The sequence below is a fragment of the Perna viridis genome, chromosome 6, assembly GCF_037379345.1.
Source record: "Perna viridis isolate PV_CMFRI_1.1 ecotype Kerala chromosome 6, ASM3737934v1, whole genome shotgun sequence".
Lineage (NCBI taxonomy): Eukaryota > Metazoa > Mollusca > Bivalvia > Mytilida > Mytilidae > Perna > Perna viridis.
The window spans coordinates 6435889-6456333 of record NC_142450.1 but is presented as its reverse complement, the minus strand read 5'-3'; the positions used below and the strand labels follow the sequence as shown (position 1 = coordinate 6456333).

General features: G+C 32.8%; 1 protein-coding gene across 3 annotated transcripts in view; it reads right to left on the bottom strand.

Moving 5' to 3' along the window:
• The window catches only part of LOC148613366 (contactin-5-like), a 46024-nt gene that overhangs the window by 13700 nt on the left and 11879 nt on the right, over positions 1-20445 (bottom strand). For all 3 annotated transcript variants that reach the window (XM_088586774.1, XM_088586776.1, XM_088586775.1), the window contains exons 3-7: positions 5615-5769; positions 5036-5160; positions 4083-4204; positions 1902-1970; positions 585-638 (exon numbers count right to left, since the gene is read on the bottom strand). In XM_088586774.1, coding sequence (XP_088442900.1) covers positions 585-638; positions 1902-1970; positions 4083-4204; positions 5036-5160; positions 5615-5769 — 525 coding nt within the window. The remainder of the gene's footprint in view (positions 1-584; positions 639-1901; positions 1971-4082; positions 4205-5035; positions 5161-5614; positions 5770-20445) is intronic.

Sequence of the window (20445 nt, the reverse complement as noted above, 5' to 3'; positions counted from 1 at the left end):
ACATAAGAACACAAAAGTTGAAACATATATCATGTCCCCAAACAAGATTTTTGTAAAGCCGACAAGTTTGTAACCGCCATAAAATTTAAAACACGTACAAATTTAGAAACAAAACATACTAGACTTCAGTATTATATCTGGTTACTAATACCAAGGAAATATAACTTTCAACAGGTTCAGTTAGTAAAGTCCATTTATTTTTTTCAAATATGAACACAGCAATTTCAAAATAATAGATACACGTAAAAATATTTTAAAAAAGAAAAAAGACTTAAGTATGTCTAAAAATTGAAACTATTAATAATTTAATACATCGAAAGTTTTATATGTATATCTATTGAGTCAAGACAGACCCTGCATTCCTTGTCGCAAAAAGTCGTAAATATAAAATTAGTCGTAAGTTATGACCCCATTATATATAACTAAGTATGAAAAAGGTAAAGAACGAAGATAACAAACTGGAATTAAATCATAAAAGTAAATCCTCCCCTCCCGACCGCAAATATAATAGTATGCAACACTAAGTTTAAAAAATGGTTTGAACACTGTAGTTAGATAGTAGAAAATGTAATTATAATACATACTTGCTGGACACTTCTCTAAAGACACCGAGGAGGTTGTTACACATTTTGGGTGTTCTGAAATTTGATAAAATGTATTATTGTAAAATCTTAATAAAAGTAATTTAAACGAAACAGTGTTGATGCTCATGATATATTTTCATCAACTTTATTATCTTCCAAATATACAAAGGAAGATGTTACAAAATGCTGGAATTTTTAATCAAAATTTTTGACTCATATCCTGACCTACACTTAGAAATCGATGGTAAAGGAAACTATTGACCAAACTTTACGACGAACGTGATGACTTTTCATTCAAAATTGTCAACTTTCCTTTCATCTGTGGCAACATCCCTTCAGCACCTGCGTATGGTGTGTTCATATCACAACTCATACGTTATGCCAGAGCTTGCCGAAACTACGCATACTTTTTGTATCGCGCTAGAACTCTTAACAAATAGTCTTCTGGAACAATGTTATGCTGTTACAAGATTAAAGTCACTACTACAGAAGTTTTATGGTCGTCATCATGAACTCGTGGATCGTTATGGTGTATCCATCTCCACCATGAAAACTGATTTATTCAACGAGTCATAGTTTTCCTTTCCTCGTTTGTCTACCCCGGACTTGATTTTTTTACCCTACCGGTGCACCTGGTCCATGCTCCCAGTCTTTAGTGGAGTCTGAGTTGCTTTTGTTACTTTGTATGTATGATTTTAGTATGTATGTTCTTTGTTGTGTATCTGTTTTCCATGTCTGGTCTTTGTCCCTGGATTGCAATATTTTGATTCCCGTGATTACTCTTTAAAGTGTTGTCATCACATATTTGTTAATCAAGTTCCATCTCTTTCTTTAGATTTTACTAAAATTTCATATGGATTTGATACATATAAAATACCACTTTATGATTATTTTTATTCGTCATTTGTGAATTCTAGGCAAAAAATTCGCATCCACATCACAGAGTTGGAAGAATTCAATCAACAGAGTTTAAGTAAATCAAAACACTTTACCCTATTGAAAATCGATGTCTTTTGAATGCAACTGTTAAATAAAGCAGAATTAAATGTGATTTTTTTTCTCGATTAAAAGCACTTCGAAAGTTTGGCAAATTGTGATATGAAATACGAGTTTGACGTAAGCAACGGGATTTTTGTATATGCAGCATATTTGCTTCTTACACTGTAATTTTGTGTCGATTGATAATAAATAGTCTTACTGTCGCGGCAGCGACTCTTAATATTATAAATAATTTCGAAAATTACGTTTCTGCTTTTCAGCATAATACATGTACCATATGTATGTAGCATTTACCGACATGAATTCCTAAAAACTTACTATAGGAATGAATCTGGATTGAAATTGAATCACTTGTATCTACATTACCAGATGACTCTAATACAGAAGCTGAAAAAAAACGAAATGGATAGAAGTTTTAGTTTGATTTCCATCGAAGAGAGAAATATATTTATATTCACAAAAAAAAAAAACAAAAACAAAAACAAAAACAAAACAAAAAACAAACAAAAAAATCAAAAAAAAAAAACAAAAAAAAAAAAAACAATCTCACATACATTCTTACTACTTACAAAACGTTAATTGTTCATATTACATATTCAGCAAAAAATGATATGATATGTCCACACAAACAAAGAGTGATCAAGGATACCAAGGTTCTGGCGGAAATAAAAAAAATAAACCTGGGGCAAAGACCAATCATAGAAAACATACACAACAAACATTAAGTAACCAATACATACATATTAAAAAAGCAAATGAGCATTTCCGACTCCACTAAAAATTAGCATAGACCAGGTGCACCGGTAAGGTAAGCGACCTAGAAACACCCGCCGAGTTGCTCATAAAAAGTCAAGTACGGGGTAGAGGAAAGAGGAAAGAAAAACGATGACACGATGAACAAAACGTCTGTAGCGATGACTTCAATCTTGTAGCAACATAACCCTGTTCTAGAATCCTAACTGTAAGAGTCCTAGCGCGATACAAAAAGTCTTCGCAGTTACGGCATGCTTTGGCATAACATATGAGTTGTGATATGAAAACTCCATACGCAGGTGCGGAAGGGATGTTGTTCACAGATGAAAGGAAATTTGACAATTCTGAATGAAAAGTCATCACGTTTGTCGTAAAGTTTAGTCAAAAGTTTTCCTTTAGATGGTTCTCCCGGAATGTTTATGGAAGAAACGGATAGAAATCGGATAGATGATCTGGAACCAAGTCCCAATATCAATCCTCGCAAATATTTGACGGATCGATGACCTATGTGATCGCGGTTATGGTATGTTAAATAACTGATGATCTATTCATTGAAAACCAGAATTTTTATTAAAATGCAACTTGATTAGAAATCGGAACAATGAATGTATCTTCTGTATTATTTAAAAATATGTAACTTTTCAAATTTGTGTAAAATTTTAAAATAGAACAAACAACGTCGAAACATATGTGATTCGATCGGGAGTCGTTAGGTGTTCAAAAGTTTTACAGATCGAAAATAGTGACTTATTGCCAGAAAATCTAGTTACTTTATCAAAGAGTAATAAAGGGAACAAAAATTGTAGCGGTAATCAAAAGAATGTAATCCAGGGACAAAGACCAGATATTAAAAACATGAAAACAGACATACACAACAAAGATCATAAAGTAACTAAAATCATGCATACAAAGTAGCACAAACAAATGAGCAACTCGGACTCCACTAAAAACTGGGAGCACGTACCAGGTGCACCGGCAAAATTTTATTGCATGATTTAAGTTTTCAGTTTTCTCGTTGTTTGTCGTATTTGATTTTGCTCATTCGGGCAAACGTGTCATCAAATGACCAGGTGTCAGTTTCAGAAAAAGTCGAAAGTGTAAAGTTGATCGTAAGTAATGACGTCATAACAGAAAATAGCATTGTTACGTCATGACTAACGATCAATTTTACACTTACTACTTTTTGTGAAACTGAAGCCAGTTCAATTAATATTTGTTATACGTATACTTTTAAAACAAAGGAAACATTTATTCATGAATTTTTAAGAGATTTCCATGAAAAGATGACAGAGTTCGAATTTTAGAAAATTTCCCAAAGACCACCCTCTTTCCATGCATACTTATGTACACCTCTAAAAACACCAGTTAATGAACAAAAAACACAATCCGTTTATTAAATTCCTCATAAACCATAAGCAAAAGATAAAATAATTTAAAAAAAATGTTGGCGTCAAATAAATATTCGGGGACATTGCGGTGGAGTTTGAATTTTAAATAATTTACAAAAATCTGTTTCATATCGACATGCGGACGTGGAAATGGTTCAAAAGATAGATTGTTTTTGTCACACCTGTTAAAGATCTCGTAGATAAGGAATGGGCTCGTGAATGTCTAATCGTCAATGCACAATGTACCACGATATTTATTTGTAATAAGTATGGTATTATGGGATTGATTAAACATGAAGATATCTAGCAATATGCTTATATAAATGAGTTTTGATCAAGATTTCTACCCGTCACTCACCGTTATCAATATTCAAGTCAACTCCTGCTTTTTTTGTCATGAATCCCAAACTGTTTGCTTTGCTGTATACTCCACCAATGAACGTATTTTGTGCTGTGACTACTAGTTGAAACCCATATTGACTGTTGAAAAAATAGACAAATTACAAATTTAGTTTGCTAATTGTGTTATTCTCTTAAATAATTTGAATATCAATTTCAAAAGTGAACACTCAGACAAAGGACATGTTTATACTTAATCAATATGAATGCGGTTGGATACAAAAAACTACAATCCAATAAAAGATAAACGGGTTGTGTACAGACGGGGAGAATAAGTAACGAACTTTTTGCATTTAATTTTTAGTAGAAATCATAGTCGATTAGCCAGCTTACGAACACCACGGTTACAACTTTATCCTTAGTCTTTTTTTGTGAAAAGTACAACAAACAGAAAAATAAAGTCGTCAGGTATTGCGACTGGCATATACAATTCGCAGAAAGACCAACCTCAATGGTCAAACCTATCTTAATCAAATTAACGCAATTATTTTTAACCGACAACGTAGTAGTTTTAAGTAAAACTCAAGATATAAAAAAAATCAACCAGTTCAAACAAACCTACATTGCACTGGATTATGCAAAGTAATCTTAACCAATACTTTTGTGTTAATATTATGAAAATCAGTTGAACTTTTCTTTTTTTTAAACTAGCGCTTCGCACAGTGTCATATACGTTAACCATGGAAAAACTTAAGTATTTTTCCAAATGATGAAAATTATGCAGATAAGTAAAAAACAATATCATGAAAGTTATCAAATCAAAGTTGGCGCATCCATTTTTCTACTCATATTGTATATGCTAGAAATATTTTACAACCGTTTGAAATACTTGTTATTTTTTAGACACAGAAGCATATCTCCTTACACAGGTTTCGCTGTACTTATAGTACGACATGTCAACGTTGAGTGTACCTTATCAAGCACCGGTAATTATTTGCTGAAGTATCTATATTGCTATAACTGACACTGCACTGGGATTTACCATGAAGAATCGAAGGTGAAAAGTATATCCAACCCGATGAAAAGTAGAAAAATACCTTCAACAAAAAGTTGTATCATTATGTTGAAACATAAGCATTATATGAGCATCACTTTTATCCAAATAGTAAAAGTATAGGCAAGTTCGAATTTATATTTTTATAATCACAGGAAATAACTTTATCAGAATGTACAGAAGTTATTTGCATGCGTTCAAATATTTCACTGCCAAAAAATGTAAAGTAATAATCAATAATGTTGGAAACCTTTTTTGTAATACTTACATTTCAACAACCCAGTTTCTTTTAGACATTGTAATGTATTATAAGTTATTCACTATATAAAGAAGTATAGAATATTATACAACTGTATAACTACCTATATTAGGTATTGGACATACTGATATTGATTATGATTAATTTCATTAATTTAATGTAATGAAGGTAAAACAGTTTGTTTATGTGTAGCATTCACGTTATATATATATTTTCATTTCTACCATATAATACTAACTTTATCAAAACATTTATCTGGAAGCTGGTCTAAATGTCCAAGCCGATAATAGTCGCCAGTGACGTTTCCACATTGTAAGCCTTTCAATTGCAGAAAATCTAATACGTCTATCGATACGTTAGAAGGAACTTTGATTGTAAAACTTTGATCCATTTCTTCGAAATAGAAAAAAAAGGAAATAGCAAACATGCAAATGAGGGAAATTACTGCACAAGCCGGATCCAACGAAGACGATTACATTCGGATTGAGGTAGCAGGTCTTACATATATAGGTTTATCGCTTTACCGGAAACCAATATTACAAACACACAACTTTAATTAGTCCATAGACAAAATTGCTGTGATTACAACAACAAAGAGGCATGAATGACACAACCTATAGCCAAACAAGTGAACCGTTCGAAATATTCCGGAATTTTCTTACAATGGGACCGAAAAGTACTGTGACATAATCGTTACAAAACTGCACTATGTAATTATTCGATGCATTATTTTTCATTTACTTTCGTTTGGATCTTCTATAGATAAATGAAGGATAAGTGCTGATATGTATAAACAATTCATTATCAATATTTCATATCTATTCAAATCTATACGATCATCAAAAAGTTATGTAAATTTTTTACAATTTCGTAATCCAGCAGACTGGTTTACTGTCAAACGAAGTAAGTACTTGGATAATTTTTAATATATTGCAATATAAGCATTTACGTAAGTGGAACTAGTTTTAGTTTAAAAAATTCTAAAATTGCTTGCATTACGTAAATATAAAAAAAGACAATTATTTAATTACTATCGATATGTACTTATATGTCTTTAATGTATACTCCTCACTTCTATATTATTTGTCTGTATTTATTTATGACGGGTTTAATAAATTATTATTATCTATAACATAATAAATTACTGAAACTTCATTAAACTCTTATAATAAAGGATAAAGGATACTACAGACACTGTGAAGTCGGCCTCATATCCTGACCTACAGTTAGAAATCGATGGTAAAGGAAAACTATTGACCAAACCTTACTACGAACGTGACGACATTTCATTCAAAATTGTTAACTTTCCTTTCATCTGTGGCAACATCCCTTCAGGACCTGCGTATGGAGTGTTCATATCACAAGTCATACGTTATGCCAGAGCTTGCCGAAACTACGCATACTTTTTGTATCGCGCTAAAACTCTAACAAATAGGCTTCCTGAACAGGGTTATGTTGCTACAAGATTGATGTCATCACTACAGAAAAGCAGAGGACGCTTACCCTACCGGTGCACCTCGTCCATGCTCCCAGTTTTTGGTAGAGTCCGCGTTGCTCATTTGCTTTTGTTACTTTGTATGTATGATTTTAGTTACTATATGTTCTTTGTTTTCCATGTCCGGTCCTTGTCCCTGGATTACATTCTTTTGATTACCGCTATAACCTTGGTTCCCTTGATTACTCTTAAAAACAATATGATGTGCAACTCTATATTGTCTGTATTGCCGTTTGATAATTTAAAGTTGAGAATTGTGTTCGAAGTGATCATCGGATCATCCGATGAAAATGAGACAGCTAAGCCAGGAAGCAGTAAAGTGCATGTAAATTATTTAAGTCGACCTTTGTTTGTTACTAATGGATAACCGAAATATTAAAGCTGCATTTCATGCAAAAAGAGTTGTTCAACTTATTTTCAAACAAATAAAACAAAAATTAAAGACGATTTCAAGAATGAAGACAATTTTTGTAACCAACACTTCCTGAATCAATCAAAATTCCCACATTCTGTGTACCGTTTGACACAATGTCCGTGTTCTGGGTTCCATGTGCATCCCCTATACCGTGTTCTGTGTGCATGCCGTGTACCGTGTACGTTTTGCTCAGTATACAGAATGTAGTAAAAAAAATGACAATGTATAAAAAGGATTTATATTCCATGTTTCTGTTGTATTTCATAAATAATACAAATGCACATACTTATTATTGTTAATCTGTAAAAGGTGAAAATACGATTCAACCATCATATTCAACGCCCTTAAAGACCGATGTCCGAAAAAGTCGTTTATTAAAAATTTTGTCATTCATTAAAATATTACAGTAGATTTCGTATCGGATTGTACATTTCGACATAAATTCCCTTAGGCTTCGACCTATTATAATTATTCTATAAATCATTGGAATTATATTATATTTAGTGAAAGTACTCACATTCAAACAATAAAATGACAATCTTGGTCTGAATTATTTACCGGTAATTAATTTTTCATTTTGAACGGTGTTAGAAAATCCCGATTACTATAAACTTTTTGACTTGTCAAAGCAGGTGTCAGTCGATTTGATAAAGAAATTTGGTAATGTTTTGATCGTTACCTGTGTACCTGGATTGATTGATGATACAACCAACACTACTAGGTCTAATTTTAAAAGCCCACCAAATGGAACCGTCCATGAGAGACCCAACATTGATAATTAAAGAAACAAATGTTAAAAAAATCTTAGTTACTACACTTTAAATTATACTTACAAATAAATCTAATTTAAAGGAGGTAAATCAATCTGATTTATTGTCAAATTCTAGTATAAATATAATTTGAGACTATTAAAAATTCGTCTACATAATAATACTAGACATATACTTGTTTTCCGTTGACAGAAAATACTAAACACTCTTAACAGTACTGGTTTAATGTTGAATGAAGCTACTGAATCTACTGAAATTGCTCTTGACGACTCTTAACGACGGATAATGAATTTTAAGTAGGAAATGGCCGATTCAGTAAATGTTTCGGCTAGTCGTAACTCAAAACATTATTATACACAGAAACAGCAAAAAGGTTGCCCCTTTATATCCTTTATCCTTTACAAGTACATCTGTATTTTTGGAATGAGTTTCTTGAATCGATTAAAACAAATTGTGAACATTTTCACGAGCTTGTGATGTAGTAATTTATCAGTTATATACAGATTATTTTCTTTAAAATTCAATACATTGTTACAAATACGAGCAAACCTGACCAATTGTGATATGTAAACACCATATGATTTCTGAGAAGGGGATCAAACGGATTGAGTTTATACAACCTACATGCACTGTAAAATATGTTAAAAAAACATACTCAAAACAAAATTTTGTTTCGATTTTCTTACTGTGCACCGTGTGTTTTCATTGTACCATGTGTTTCCGTGTACTGTAAACCGTGTCAATTCCTTGCACGTTCATTTTGTTTCGTGTTCCGTGTGAATGGGGACATGATTGATATAAGGTGTACACCACTTAACGTAAAACAGAAAAACCTAACGAAATTGTTCAAATATTTGGTAAAAGATTGTGAAAGAAGTCGAAGAAATTTTCAAGAAGCTTTAGGTATAAATAAAAAAAGTAAGTTTGAAGAAAATGAAATTTCAAAAGCGAACTATACATATACTACTTCTACAATCTCCTAACCAACTTCAACACGCTGAAGAAAATGTCACTTTTCTCTGCGCATGTTATTTACAAATTCCAAATTAAATTAAACTAGTGAATTTAAACATTAACCATAGGAGTGAATTAAAAATAAAAACAAACAAACAAACAAACAAAAAAAACAAAAAAAAAAAACAATAAGAGTGAGTTTAAAATTACATACATTGGTGGATGTTTAATGACTGTAGATGTAAGTTGACTTGGTTGTTCTGAATGACTCGACTGAGTCACTCATAACAATGTTCATTGGTTTGCTGTTCCATAATTTAATGGTTCTTGGGAGGAAAGATTATTGTCTGACTTGTAACTGACACTGCGGAATTTGGAAGGATAATGAGTGTATGTGTCGGGAATGACTGAGAGGTTGAATTAATCGGTCTGTCTTCGTGATGGCAACTAGAGAATAATTGATTCTGTATAACATTATTAATCTTGTTTCGGATCTTCTATGAGCTAGGCTTCTCCAATTTAAATGTTGTATCATGTTGGAGACACTAGATGTATTGTGATATCTGTTTGTCACAAACCTAGCTGCACGCCTTTGAACCATTTCTATTTTATTTATGTCATCCATAGTGTATGGATCCCAAATAGAGCATGCATATTCCAGTGATGGTCTGACTAGCGATTTATATGCCTGCCCCTTTACCTTGGTGGAACTGATATTAAGATTTCTTTTCAGGAAGCTTAATATATTGGAGGCTTTATTGCATACGTTGTTTACGTGACTATGCCATTTAAGGTCAGATTGGATTGTAATGCCAAGCAAGTTATTTAGCTTTATCGACATGTTCTAATGTATGGCCATGTAATGTGTAGGTATATTTGACAAGGTTTTTGTTACTGGAGATCGAGAGAACCATTTGTCGGGATGGAATGCCATGTGCCATTTTTGTTCCCATTCTCCAAGTTTTCCTAAGTCATTTTATAATGATTTACAATCACCATTAGATTTAACTGCTAGATAGGCTAAGGGTGTCATCGGCGGATAGACGTATTATGGAATTTAGGCCTAATGGCATATCATCAATATAAAATAAAAATAGCCTGGGTCCCAGTACAGAACCTTGTGGTACCTCTGACTGAACGTCAACATAGCCAGATGTTACACCTTCAAGGACGACTGCTTCAGCACGATTTGATAGGAAGCTATGTATCCATTTATTAATTTTGCCTCGTATACCATAGTTCTTAAGTTTGAAAGTGAGTAAATTGTGACTGACTTTATCAAATGCCTTACTGAAATCCATAATTAATACATCCTTCTGGAAAGAGTTTTCAAGGTTTTTAGTTACATCATCAATAAATTCTAAATGTTGTGTTTCACAAGATCTTTGTCGTCGAAAGCCGTGTTGAAGTGGATATAAAATATCGTTTTCATCTGCATGGTTCATAATGTCATGCTCTAAGATTTTGTAGCAAATGCATGTCAAGGATATTGGTCTATAATTTTCAGGATTATATTTAGACCCTTTCTTGTAAATTGAAGAGACATGTGCTGTTTTCCAGTCGGAGAGTACGTCACCTGTATTTAATGATTTTTTATATATAAGACAGAGAATTGGTGATATATCAATGGTTAGTTCTTAGAGAACACGAGGTTTGATCTGATCAGGTCCGCAGGCTTTTGATGGGTTTAGATTCTGTAAGAGCATAGTTATGCCTGGGACTGTAATTTTAATATCATTCATAACAAAATACGTTTTTCCATCTGTCCTGTAATTTTGATCGCTGAATTCAGATTCTGAAATATTACTTGGTGTTGAGAAGACGGAATGGAATTTAATGCATCAGATTTTTGTTTATCATCTGTAATAAGCTGGCCAATTTTCTTAAGTGATCCAACTCCCACATAATCTGTTTTCTTACACTTGATATATAACCAGAATTTTTTCATGTTATACTTGTAAGAAAAAAATGCTAGGGAAGCTAAACATGTTTTTAGTAGTAAATAAGAACTTTTTAATATTGTAGATATGTAAATTAGTTGAACGTCTAAAAATTAGTTAGCATAAACTGGTTAGGAATAATACTAAGAAGAATCGGGAAAACTTTAACGCTCCTTCATGATAAAGAAAATAAGGATTGCATTAAGGGATATAGTTTGCCGCATTCCTAAATAAATTTAGCTGGAATTCCTAGTTCCTGTTTAATTTGATATGAAAATGCCATAGCTTTGTTCATTTAGAGAAGGAGATATGCCCTCTGTATGAAAGAAATCTTATAAATCTATAAAAAGTACTGGCAGTGACACATTCATCCATGAAATGTTTTAGATGCTTTGTTAATCTATGTTTCAAGATTACATGAATTATACAAAACCATCTACTTTGTGTTTGTTGTTGATAACATACATAAAAAATGTTATTTTAATTTGTTGTTTATACAATACAAGTTATTTATATGTATTCATAGGGGAGTGTACGTGTAGAGTAAATACCAGTACTCCAATCAAATTTACATGTTTTAAGGATTATTTGATTTTAACTATTCATTTGGATCAACCAATGATGCCGTAGTGTTTACTGAACTCATTAATATTGTAATATTTAGAAGAATTTTGAAATCTGTCATAAAGGTTATGATTACTTAAAATTAATTGGGGGGGGGGTCTCAAAGGTCGATGCGCGTGTAAAGGAAGCCAAATCGGGTTAATCATTAAAAATTTTTAAAAAAAGTTTTGGGGCAAAAGGGCAAGACAGTGTGACAGTAACAACACCAACACTCCACGTAGTGTATTTGTATTGCTTACATGAAAATCCCCTTCCAGGTCTTTATTTTTACAGTCTATATTTTGAAGTTATCGTATTCAACATTGAAACCAACGGTTCTTTCTCATGCTTAAAAATTATATAAGTTAACCTACGAAAAACAAACAAATTTAAATACAGATTAATAAATAAACAAACAAAAACCGAATACAAAAATGTATTATATAATCTATGTACAGTTCCCGGTGAAAAAGATGTCTAATAGGGAATATAGCTCCACAAAATCACAGACTTTGAGAAAATGTAACAAATATCCATTTTCAGATTGTAATACTGAAGAAGTAAATAGCAGCAGCTGATTTATATGAAAGAATATGTTTTCACACATAACAGCCTACAAGAAAAGAAAATTGAATTATCAGCATCCAAAGTCACAAAATTAACTAAAATTTGAAATTGCAGACTGTGAAACTTTAGTGACACATTCTTTAAAATGGATCACAGATGTTTGACGGCGTCATTTGCTTTAATTGGGCAGTATGCAAATGATTTCTACCTACCAGTACTGAGTAATTTCATAAACAAATTGGGATAGTTTCCTACTTTGTTAGGAAAGGTATATGCCCTTTGTAATAATTTAGCATATTTCAAGAAAGAACACCCAAACTTTATTCAAGGAGAGCTACTAGATACACCCACAGAGGTCAGGTCGAACCCTGAATAGATGGGATGGGGCAATATGGACACAACATCCAAGCTTAATATAGCTATGTATTCTGGTAGTATTTAATATTTGACACAAGATAAATAAAGAATCAAGAGAAAGCATTCATTACTACAAAACACTATTCAACAAAGGTTTTGAAACTTGCTTGAAGTGTTTTGTAGTTTTGTGCAATCATAGTAAAAAAGTAAAAACAGAAAATGAAACAAAAAAAAACTTTAACAATTAAAAAAGTTATATAACATCCTTAGTTACACATTATTGGCAAAAGTGTGCATAAAGATAGTTGAAACCACTACAGAGAAAATTTTGACCCTCTTGTTTATGAACATAGTCCTATAACTCAAAACCGAAAAATCTGAAATTTATAGAAATCTCAAAAGGAAGCTCTCATCCATAGAGGGAAAAATCACCAAAGTTTCACAAACAATTCGCTGAAGCATTTTTGAGTTATTGTACCATGTGTACGGAGTGCGAACGACGGATTTACTAACACCAGTGTACCAAAATATGTCCCGCCTTAAAATACTGATGTATTTAAATTGTTGCAATCTGTCTGCAACAGCTACACAAATGCTATCAGATTACAACGGCTATTTTGAACATAATGCTACCATAATTTTCTTACTTTGGTAAATCTGTTGAAACAGTTCAACACAGCCTGCCTGAAATATTCATTGATGACACAGAATTCTTTTTACACCAGAATTTGAAAGGCGTTAGAAAACGCCTTCAAACAAAACTGGAAAATTGAAAGTGATATTTCCAATCCTATTAAACTGATGCTGGTAATTTAGCATGGCTACCATCATCTGGAGCCGGTTTTGAAGAACAGTGGTTGTACTTGGATAAGGGCTTTACTGGAAAAAGTGTGAAAAATGGTCACAAAAACACGAATAACATTAAGAGATTTTTCGATTGTTTTACTACAACATGTACTACAGAAATGAGCAATATAACAACTCTGTAAAAGATCACGTCTGTGTTTCGTTTTTATATAAGTACTATTACACCTCTCTTTTTAAGCGAAAAAAATGAAGATTTAAGAACATAAGTTGTTCTTTCAGCTAGTCAAATGCGTTTTTGTTAATTAAATTGTAATATTTTGGTATTTCGTGGAAATTATTCTACATGTACTTTAACATTGTTTATACTTGTTAATATCATATAAGAGCTATTTTGAAATTGGCGTTTCCCCCCTCCCCCTCGCACAACAACCGTTTAATTTCAAGGAAGGTTTATATCAGAGTTTCTATCCACATTTTTGCAAACGAAATGCAATTTGTTTTGAACAAAGAAAGGACAAAATGTTTCATCATTATTTTCTACTGGCTGTAATTACCTAAATAACCAAATAAATATTTATATACACTACTAAGTTATACGTATAATCCTGAATAGGGTACATTTTGTTCTAACTTGTGCTAACTCCGTCTTAACTTCTCTAAATATGTCTGAAAAATACTTGGATTTTCTCGACTGAGTCTAACAATTAGCAATCAAGTCACAAAACGTTTTGTCTGTGTCTCGACTTGTCTTGACCCAGCCTCAACTTGTCTTACTTGTCTTGACTTGTCTCGACCAAGTTCTCACCAGTCTCAACCTGTCTCAACAGTCTTGAACCAGTCTTAAAGAAGTCTCGACCAGCCTCAAATAAATCTCGAACTGTCTCGATAACCTATTCCAAGTCTTGACTGGTTTCGACTAACTTATGTTTTATGCAGTCTCGACAATCATAACAACTCTCGACTTATTTCAATACTTTTTAGTGTGTCTTGATTTGTTGTCTTAATATTAATGTAAATAGCATCTTAACTGAACATGTTTGAGTAAAGAAAAGGTAGCAATATGAAAACATTTTATTAAATGTTGCAAACATAAGCATTACATAAAATCATTCAACAAACTCCATGTATGCAATTCTCCCATGACCATAGACCAATAAACATTTTTTTAAAATTAAGAACAGAAAACAGTCCTAATTTAAGAATTCGAAGATAAAACTTTTGTACCTCTTTTATGCATGAATTGCCTTTTGCCTGATTTTTTTGGAGACTGTTACTTAATTATTCAGGTTATAGGGAAGAACATTCATACTACGATATGGAAGAGTAATCAAGAGAACCAAGGTTATAGCGGTAATGAAAAGAATGTAATCCAGGGACAAAGACCAGACATGGAAAACAGACATACATAACAAAGAACATAGAGTAACTAAAATCATACATACAAAGTAACAAAAGTAAACTCGGACTCCACTAAAAACTGGGAGCATGGACCAGGTGCACCGGTAGTGTAAGCGTCCTCTGCTTTTCTAGAAACACTCACCGAGTTGTTCATAAAAAAAGTCAAGTCCGGGTAGACGAAAGAAGAAAGGAAAACTATGACCGTTGAACAAATCAGTTGTCATGGCGCAGATGAATACACCGTAGCGATCCACGAGTTCATGATGACGGCCGTAAAACTTTTGTAGTGATTACTTCAATCTTATAGCAACATAACCCTGTTCCAGAAGCCTATTTCTTAGAATTCTAGCGCGATACAAAAAGTATGCGTAGTCACGGCAAGCTCTGGCATGACGTATGCATGAATTGTGATATGAACACTCCATACGCAGGTGCTGAAGGGATGTTGCCACAGATGAAGGGAAAGTTGATTATTTTGAATGAAAAGTCATCACATTTATAATAGGATAGTTTGGATGGAAGAATGTGAAAAGGAAGTCAAATAAAAATAGTTAAATTAAAAAAAATGATGTTTCACCGCTGCCTATGACATAACTAACTTCGGAAACATATCTAGATAGAATTTAATCTGCCTAATTTGAATCAATGCATGCATACACACATTTATTTTCAGTAGATAAGAGATTCTACATACCCTTAGAATTAAAAAGCAATATTGTGCAAGAGAAATTGAATCAGTAACAACTGAAAAATGTAGAATTTAAAACAAAATTGTGCAGATTATAATTAAAAACCATCTCGTGATAACCTCTGAAGCCCGTCTTTTTTTTTAAATACTCCGGTTCTGCCTCGAAGTTATTTTAAAAAAAGAATCCGAATTGCTATTCGGTGCATCTTTACACCGCTAAGGAGTCCTGCGTACACAGGACCAGATAAAAATACTAGAAACCTGTGTGACTTTCTTCATTGTACTAGAGAAAATTGTAAACGAGTATTTACGCTATTCAGACAATATACAATATATCGTGCGACTGGCCCGGCATGTGGCATATATTACTATCCTCTATACTACTGCTTTTCCAGAAACACCCGCCGAGTTGCTCATAAAAAGTCAAGTCCGGGGTAGACAAACGAGGAAAGGAAAACTATGACCCGTTGAATAAATCAGTTTTCATGGTGCTGATGGATACACCATAACGATCCACGAGTTCATGATGACGACCATAAAACTTCTGTAGTGATGACTTCAATCTTGTAGCAACATAACCCTGTTCCAGAAGCCTATTTGTTAGAGTTCTGGCGCAATACAAAACGTCTGCGTAGTTTCGGCAAGCTCTGGCATTACGAATGAGCTGTGATATGAACACTCCATACGCAGGAGCCGAAGGGATGTTGCCAACTCACCATATGAGGGGTATTACTCCAAATGAGGGTTAGCCCTTATTTGAAGTATTGTTAATAGGTATGCAAAGTGACCCTAAAAATATCAAGATTAACTGAAGATGTCCAAAAAGCAAATCAAACATAGTACAATCATGTAAATATTGATGAGATTAATTGAGACATTTTTTAAGATAATCGCGACTAGTTAAGACTAGTTTGGACAAAAAGAGACTCGGTCAGGACAATCAAAGTATTTTTCAGACAAATGTAGAGAAGTCAAGACAGATTTAGCACAAATTAGAACAAAATGTACCATATTTAGACTTATATAACTTAGTAGTTATAAATATATATATATATATATATATATATATATATATATATATATATATATATTCAACGTCTCAGAATGTGACGACTCTATTTGCTACACTGGTCCATCGGATCAAATTGATGCAGGGAAGATATATAAACGAATAGAAACGTCTGAAAAATTCCCAACGATGTTAGAACTGTCAAATTTGCGATGCAAATTTTTTGTCGTTCCCTCCGCGGGACTCAAACTCGTACTGCTGTGACATCTATGGCAAAACCGCCTGCACAAAGTCCAGCGCCCTAGACTACTCGGCCAGCTAGGCTATATAAAAAAAAATAGTTTTCGCTGGCCGGTCATTCCTCCTCGTAGGATTAATCTAGGGATGTAACTTAGTACACGATGTATGGTGGTACGGGACAGTTCATTTAGATGTTAATATGTAGGATAGAGGATCAAATTAATGATGCATGTCACAACAAATCAATATTATTCAACGTCTCAGAATATATATAGGTCTGAATAATTCCCAGCGATGTTAGAACGGTCAAATTTGTGCTGCACATTTTTGGCCGTTGCCTCCGCGGGACTCGAACTCGTACCGCTGTGATATCTATGGCAACACCGCCTGCATAAAGTCCAGCGCCCTAGACCACTCGGCCAGGTAGGCTTTATAAAAATATAGCTTTCGCTGGCCGGGTCATTCCTCCTCGTAGGATTAATCTAGGGCTGTAACTTAGTACACGATGTATGGTAGTACGGGACAGTTCATTTAGATGTTAATGAGTTCGAGTTCCGCGGAGGGAACGACAAAAAAATTGCATCGCATCCCTTCTACTGTTATGATTTTGTACATGAGAACAAACCTTCAGCTGAAAATATCAAGCTCTAACTTATTAAGCGATAATTTTGAGGTTTATGTCATGTATCTGAATGAATTATTTAACAGATTATGGCGGCCATATGTTATCAATCTCTTTTCGTCCCTAATATGGCTCGAAAATAATCAAAGCAGATCAACGCTGAATAATTACCGTAAATGCTTTCAACTTCCGTTTTTCACGGTTATGACGGGATTACAATGGAACATTTCAGCGTGAAAATAATAGGAAATATTAACTAAAACAATATACAAACTCAGGTTTATTATTACCTTTCGACAAATATGGCCCCAATATCACCAAAAAATTTCACTCTGACTACAGAAAAACATGTATGTATAAGTTACATCAATTTTATGTTATTAATTTTATCAAAAACTGAACTTTAGATGTGTTTGTTTTACTAATTCTTCAGATAGTTTCATAGTAAACAAACACCTGGATTCACTTGATATGGTCCACTCATGTACACAGTTTAAAAACCTGTTGTGTATAGGGGGCTGTTATCTTTCTATTGACAAGCATGTCGATGTGAAAGGAGTTTACCTTTAATAAAAAATCTCGAAACACTATATCTGTTTCTTTATGCATTCCCGGCAGAATTGTTAAACTTAAAAACAAAAAGCGAAAGTAAAGCTCAATTTTCGAAAGATAATTCAACATAAAAATATTGTAACGTTCTCATATCTATGGGATGCTTTGCCTTAAGGCTACATACACAAGCATGTCTATAGTCAGATGCACATTTGTGGTGAAACTGAACCCATATTCGTCGATATGTAATAATGAACATTGGCGTTTCCATTAGTTCAAATTGCTCTTCTTAATGAGGGAAACCGGATGCATCATAATATCCCCAACTTAAAATACTCGGAATATGCAGTTCTTCTTCATTTCAAAATTTAAGAAAAAATATGCTCTTTGGATTCCCAGGGATTGGTGTCTAAAAATAATGATATTTTCCTGATTAAAAAGTAAAATTTACATGAGTTGAAGCTGTTAATTGTCAAAATGTACAGAAAATGCATACATGAAATGTACGTATTTCGAGACAAAAACGCATAAGTTTATTCACTCATATGAGGTGAGCAAATCCAAAAAAAAAAAAAAAAAAAAAAAAACAAATTTTGTTTTATGTTTTTTTTTTTCTTACTAAGCTCATCAAGGACTATAAAATATGTTAAAATTAGCTAAATTTAATTCGAGCCCCTTTTATAGTTGCACCATCTTAACTCAATCTTGTAACCAAAATGAAAAGAAAAAAAAGTATCCATCTTGTCCCATAAACCACATAACATAAAACATGGCCAAGCATATAGAAAACAAGTATTTGCTATCTTTTATAATTGATGTAAATTTGATAATCAATTGAATGGAGCAGAGTTTGTTAGTAAGACTGATCATAAACTTTTAAAATATCTTATGGAAAAAGTATAATGCAAAATGAAAGAGTGAAAATTGAGTACATGGCTGGCACTGAAACACATATGCTAATTTGCTTTCAAAATAACTACTGAATGATGACGATATAGATGGGAAGTTGAGAAAAAGTCTTATCATTAGTGTTCAAGTGATTGTAATCTTAAACATTTTACTAGTTATAATTTAGAATAAGATACAGTAACTGAAAGGTCAGAAACTATTGAAGACTTTGAGATGCAAAAGAGCCAGACGAAAATAAGGGCAATGTTAAAATCATGAATGAATTAAAAAGTAAATCAGAGCAAAAACCAATCAATAACAAATTAATGGTAATCAATGGACTTGAAGAGATTTGATACAGATAATGAACTAATTTCTCGCTTGTATATTCCAAGACAATTAGGAACTGTTGTAATGTATCAGTATCATGTTATAGTTGGATACGTGGATACATTAAATATCAACATTATCAAACAAAACTATTATTTGGAAATTATTCAAAGACCTTAAAGAATACATCGCAATATGTAAAATTTGTCAAGTTAGAAGTGATAGGAAAATACGAACTCTTATACAGGAACATATATACCACCATTTCTATTTGCTAAAATTTATTTAAATTTGTCAGGATCTTATTCAATGACATTGTCAGGAAATAGATAGACAACTAATTTTATATGTTTATAAAGACGTTTTTAAAGTGGGAAGAAGCTTTTGCTGTAACGAACAAAGAGTCTATCAATATAACACATTCATTATAACATTTTCATGTTGTTCAGCCGTTTTGACAAATAAAAGTGGTAAAACACAAGACGTTGAATTTTTATGTATTTCTAGTAGTAATCAAGGGAACAAAGATTCTAGAAGACAAAAATAATCCAAGGATAACGATAGGACAGGGCAAGCAAACACTCACAAAAATAACATGAGAACTTAACGAGACGTATTATCTAGGAAAGTTTAAGATACTAACCATACTTTGTTATAAATGAATATTTGGCAGCAATAAGTTTGTTTATATAATTGAATCCATGCAATTCTCACCTTTTTTATTTGTTATATTGTAGGGATTTTGCTTTGCCCTAGGACAGCATTATAAAAGCAAGTAAACATAGTATGGTGACGAAGAACTCCCTATTGTTGTACAAGAACATAATAAAGCTTTTAACACGTTTTATAAAAAAAAAGTTTGAACGCCAAGACAAATATGCTGATACAAATGTTAAGGAAGTGAAATTATAATTTCTGTTTATTAGAATCTTCATAAACAAAATCAATAACAAGCTAACATTATTGTAGAATTATTGAAAATGACTGCATTGTTAAAAATCGGTTAGATGGTCCTACAACAGAAGCACGTGATGTACATCTTACTTTTTAAATTGAAGAGGAGTTCTACCAAGAAATCATTGGGATATTCAAATGCAAGCCATTCAATTTGTTATATCATCATAACATGTTGAATCAGAAAATACTTCTGATTTATGTTGGGAAAAGCAACCTTTAATTTTAATAATTTTCTAAAAGATTTTAAAGGTCAGCCTCATACCTTGTCCTACACTTAGAAATCGATGGTAAAGGAAAATTATTGACCAAAATTAAGAAAAAACGTGATGACCTTTCATTCAAAATTGTCAACTTTCCTTTTATCTGTGGCAACATCCCTTCAGCACCTGCGTATGGAGTGTTCATATCACAACTGATACGTTATGCCAGAGCTTGCCGAGACTACACAGACTTTTTGCATTGCCCTAGAATTCTAAA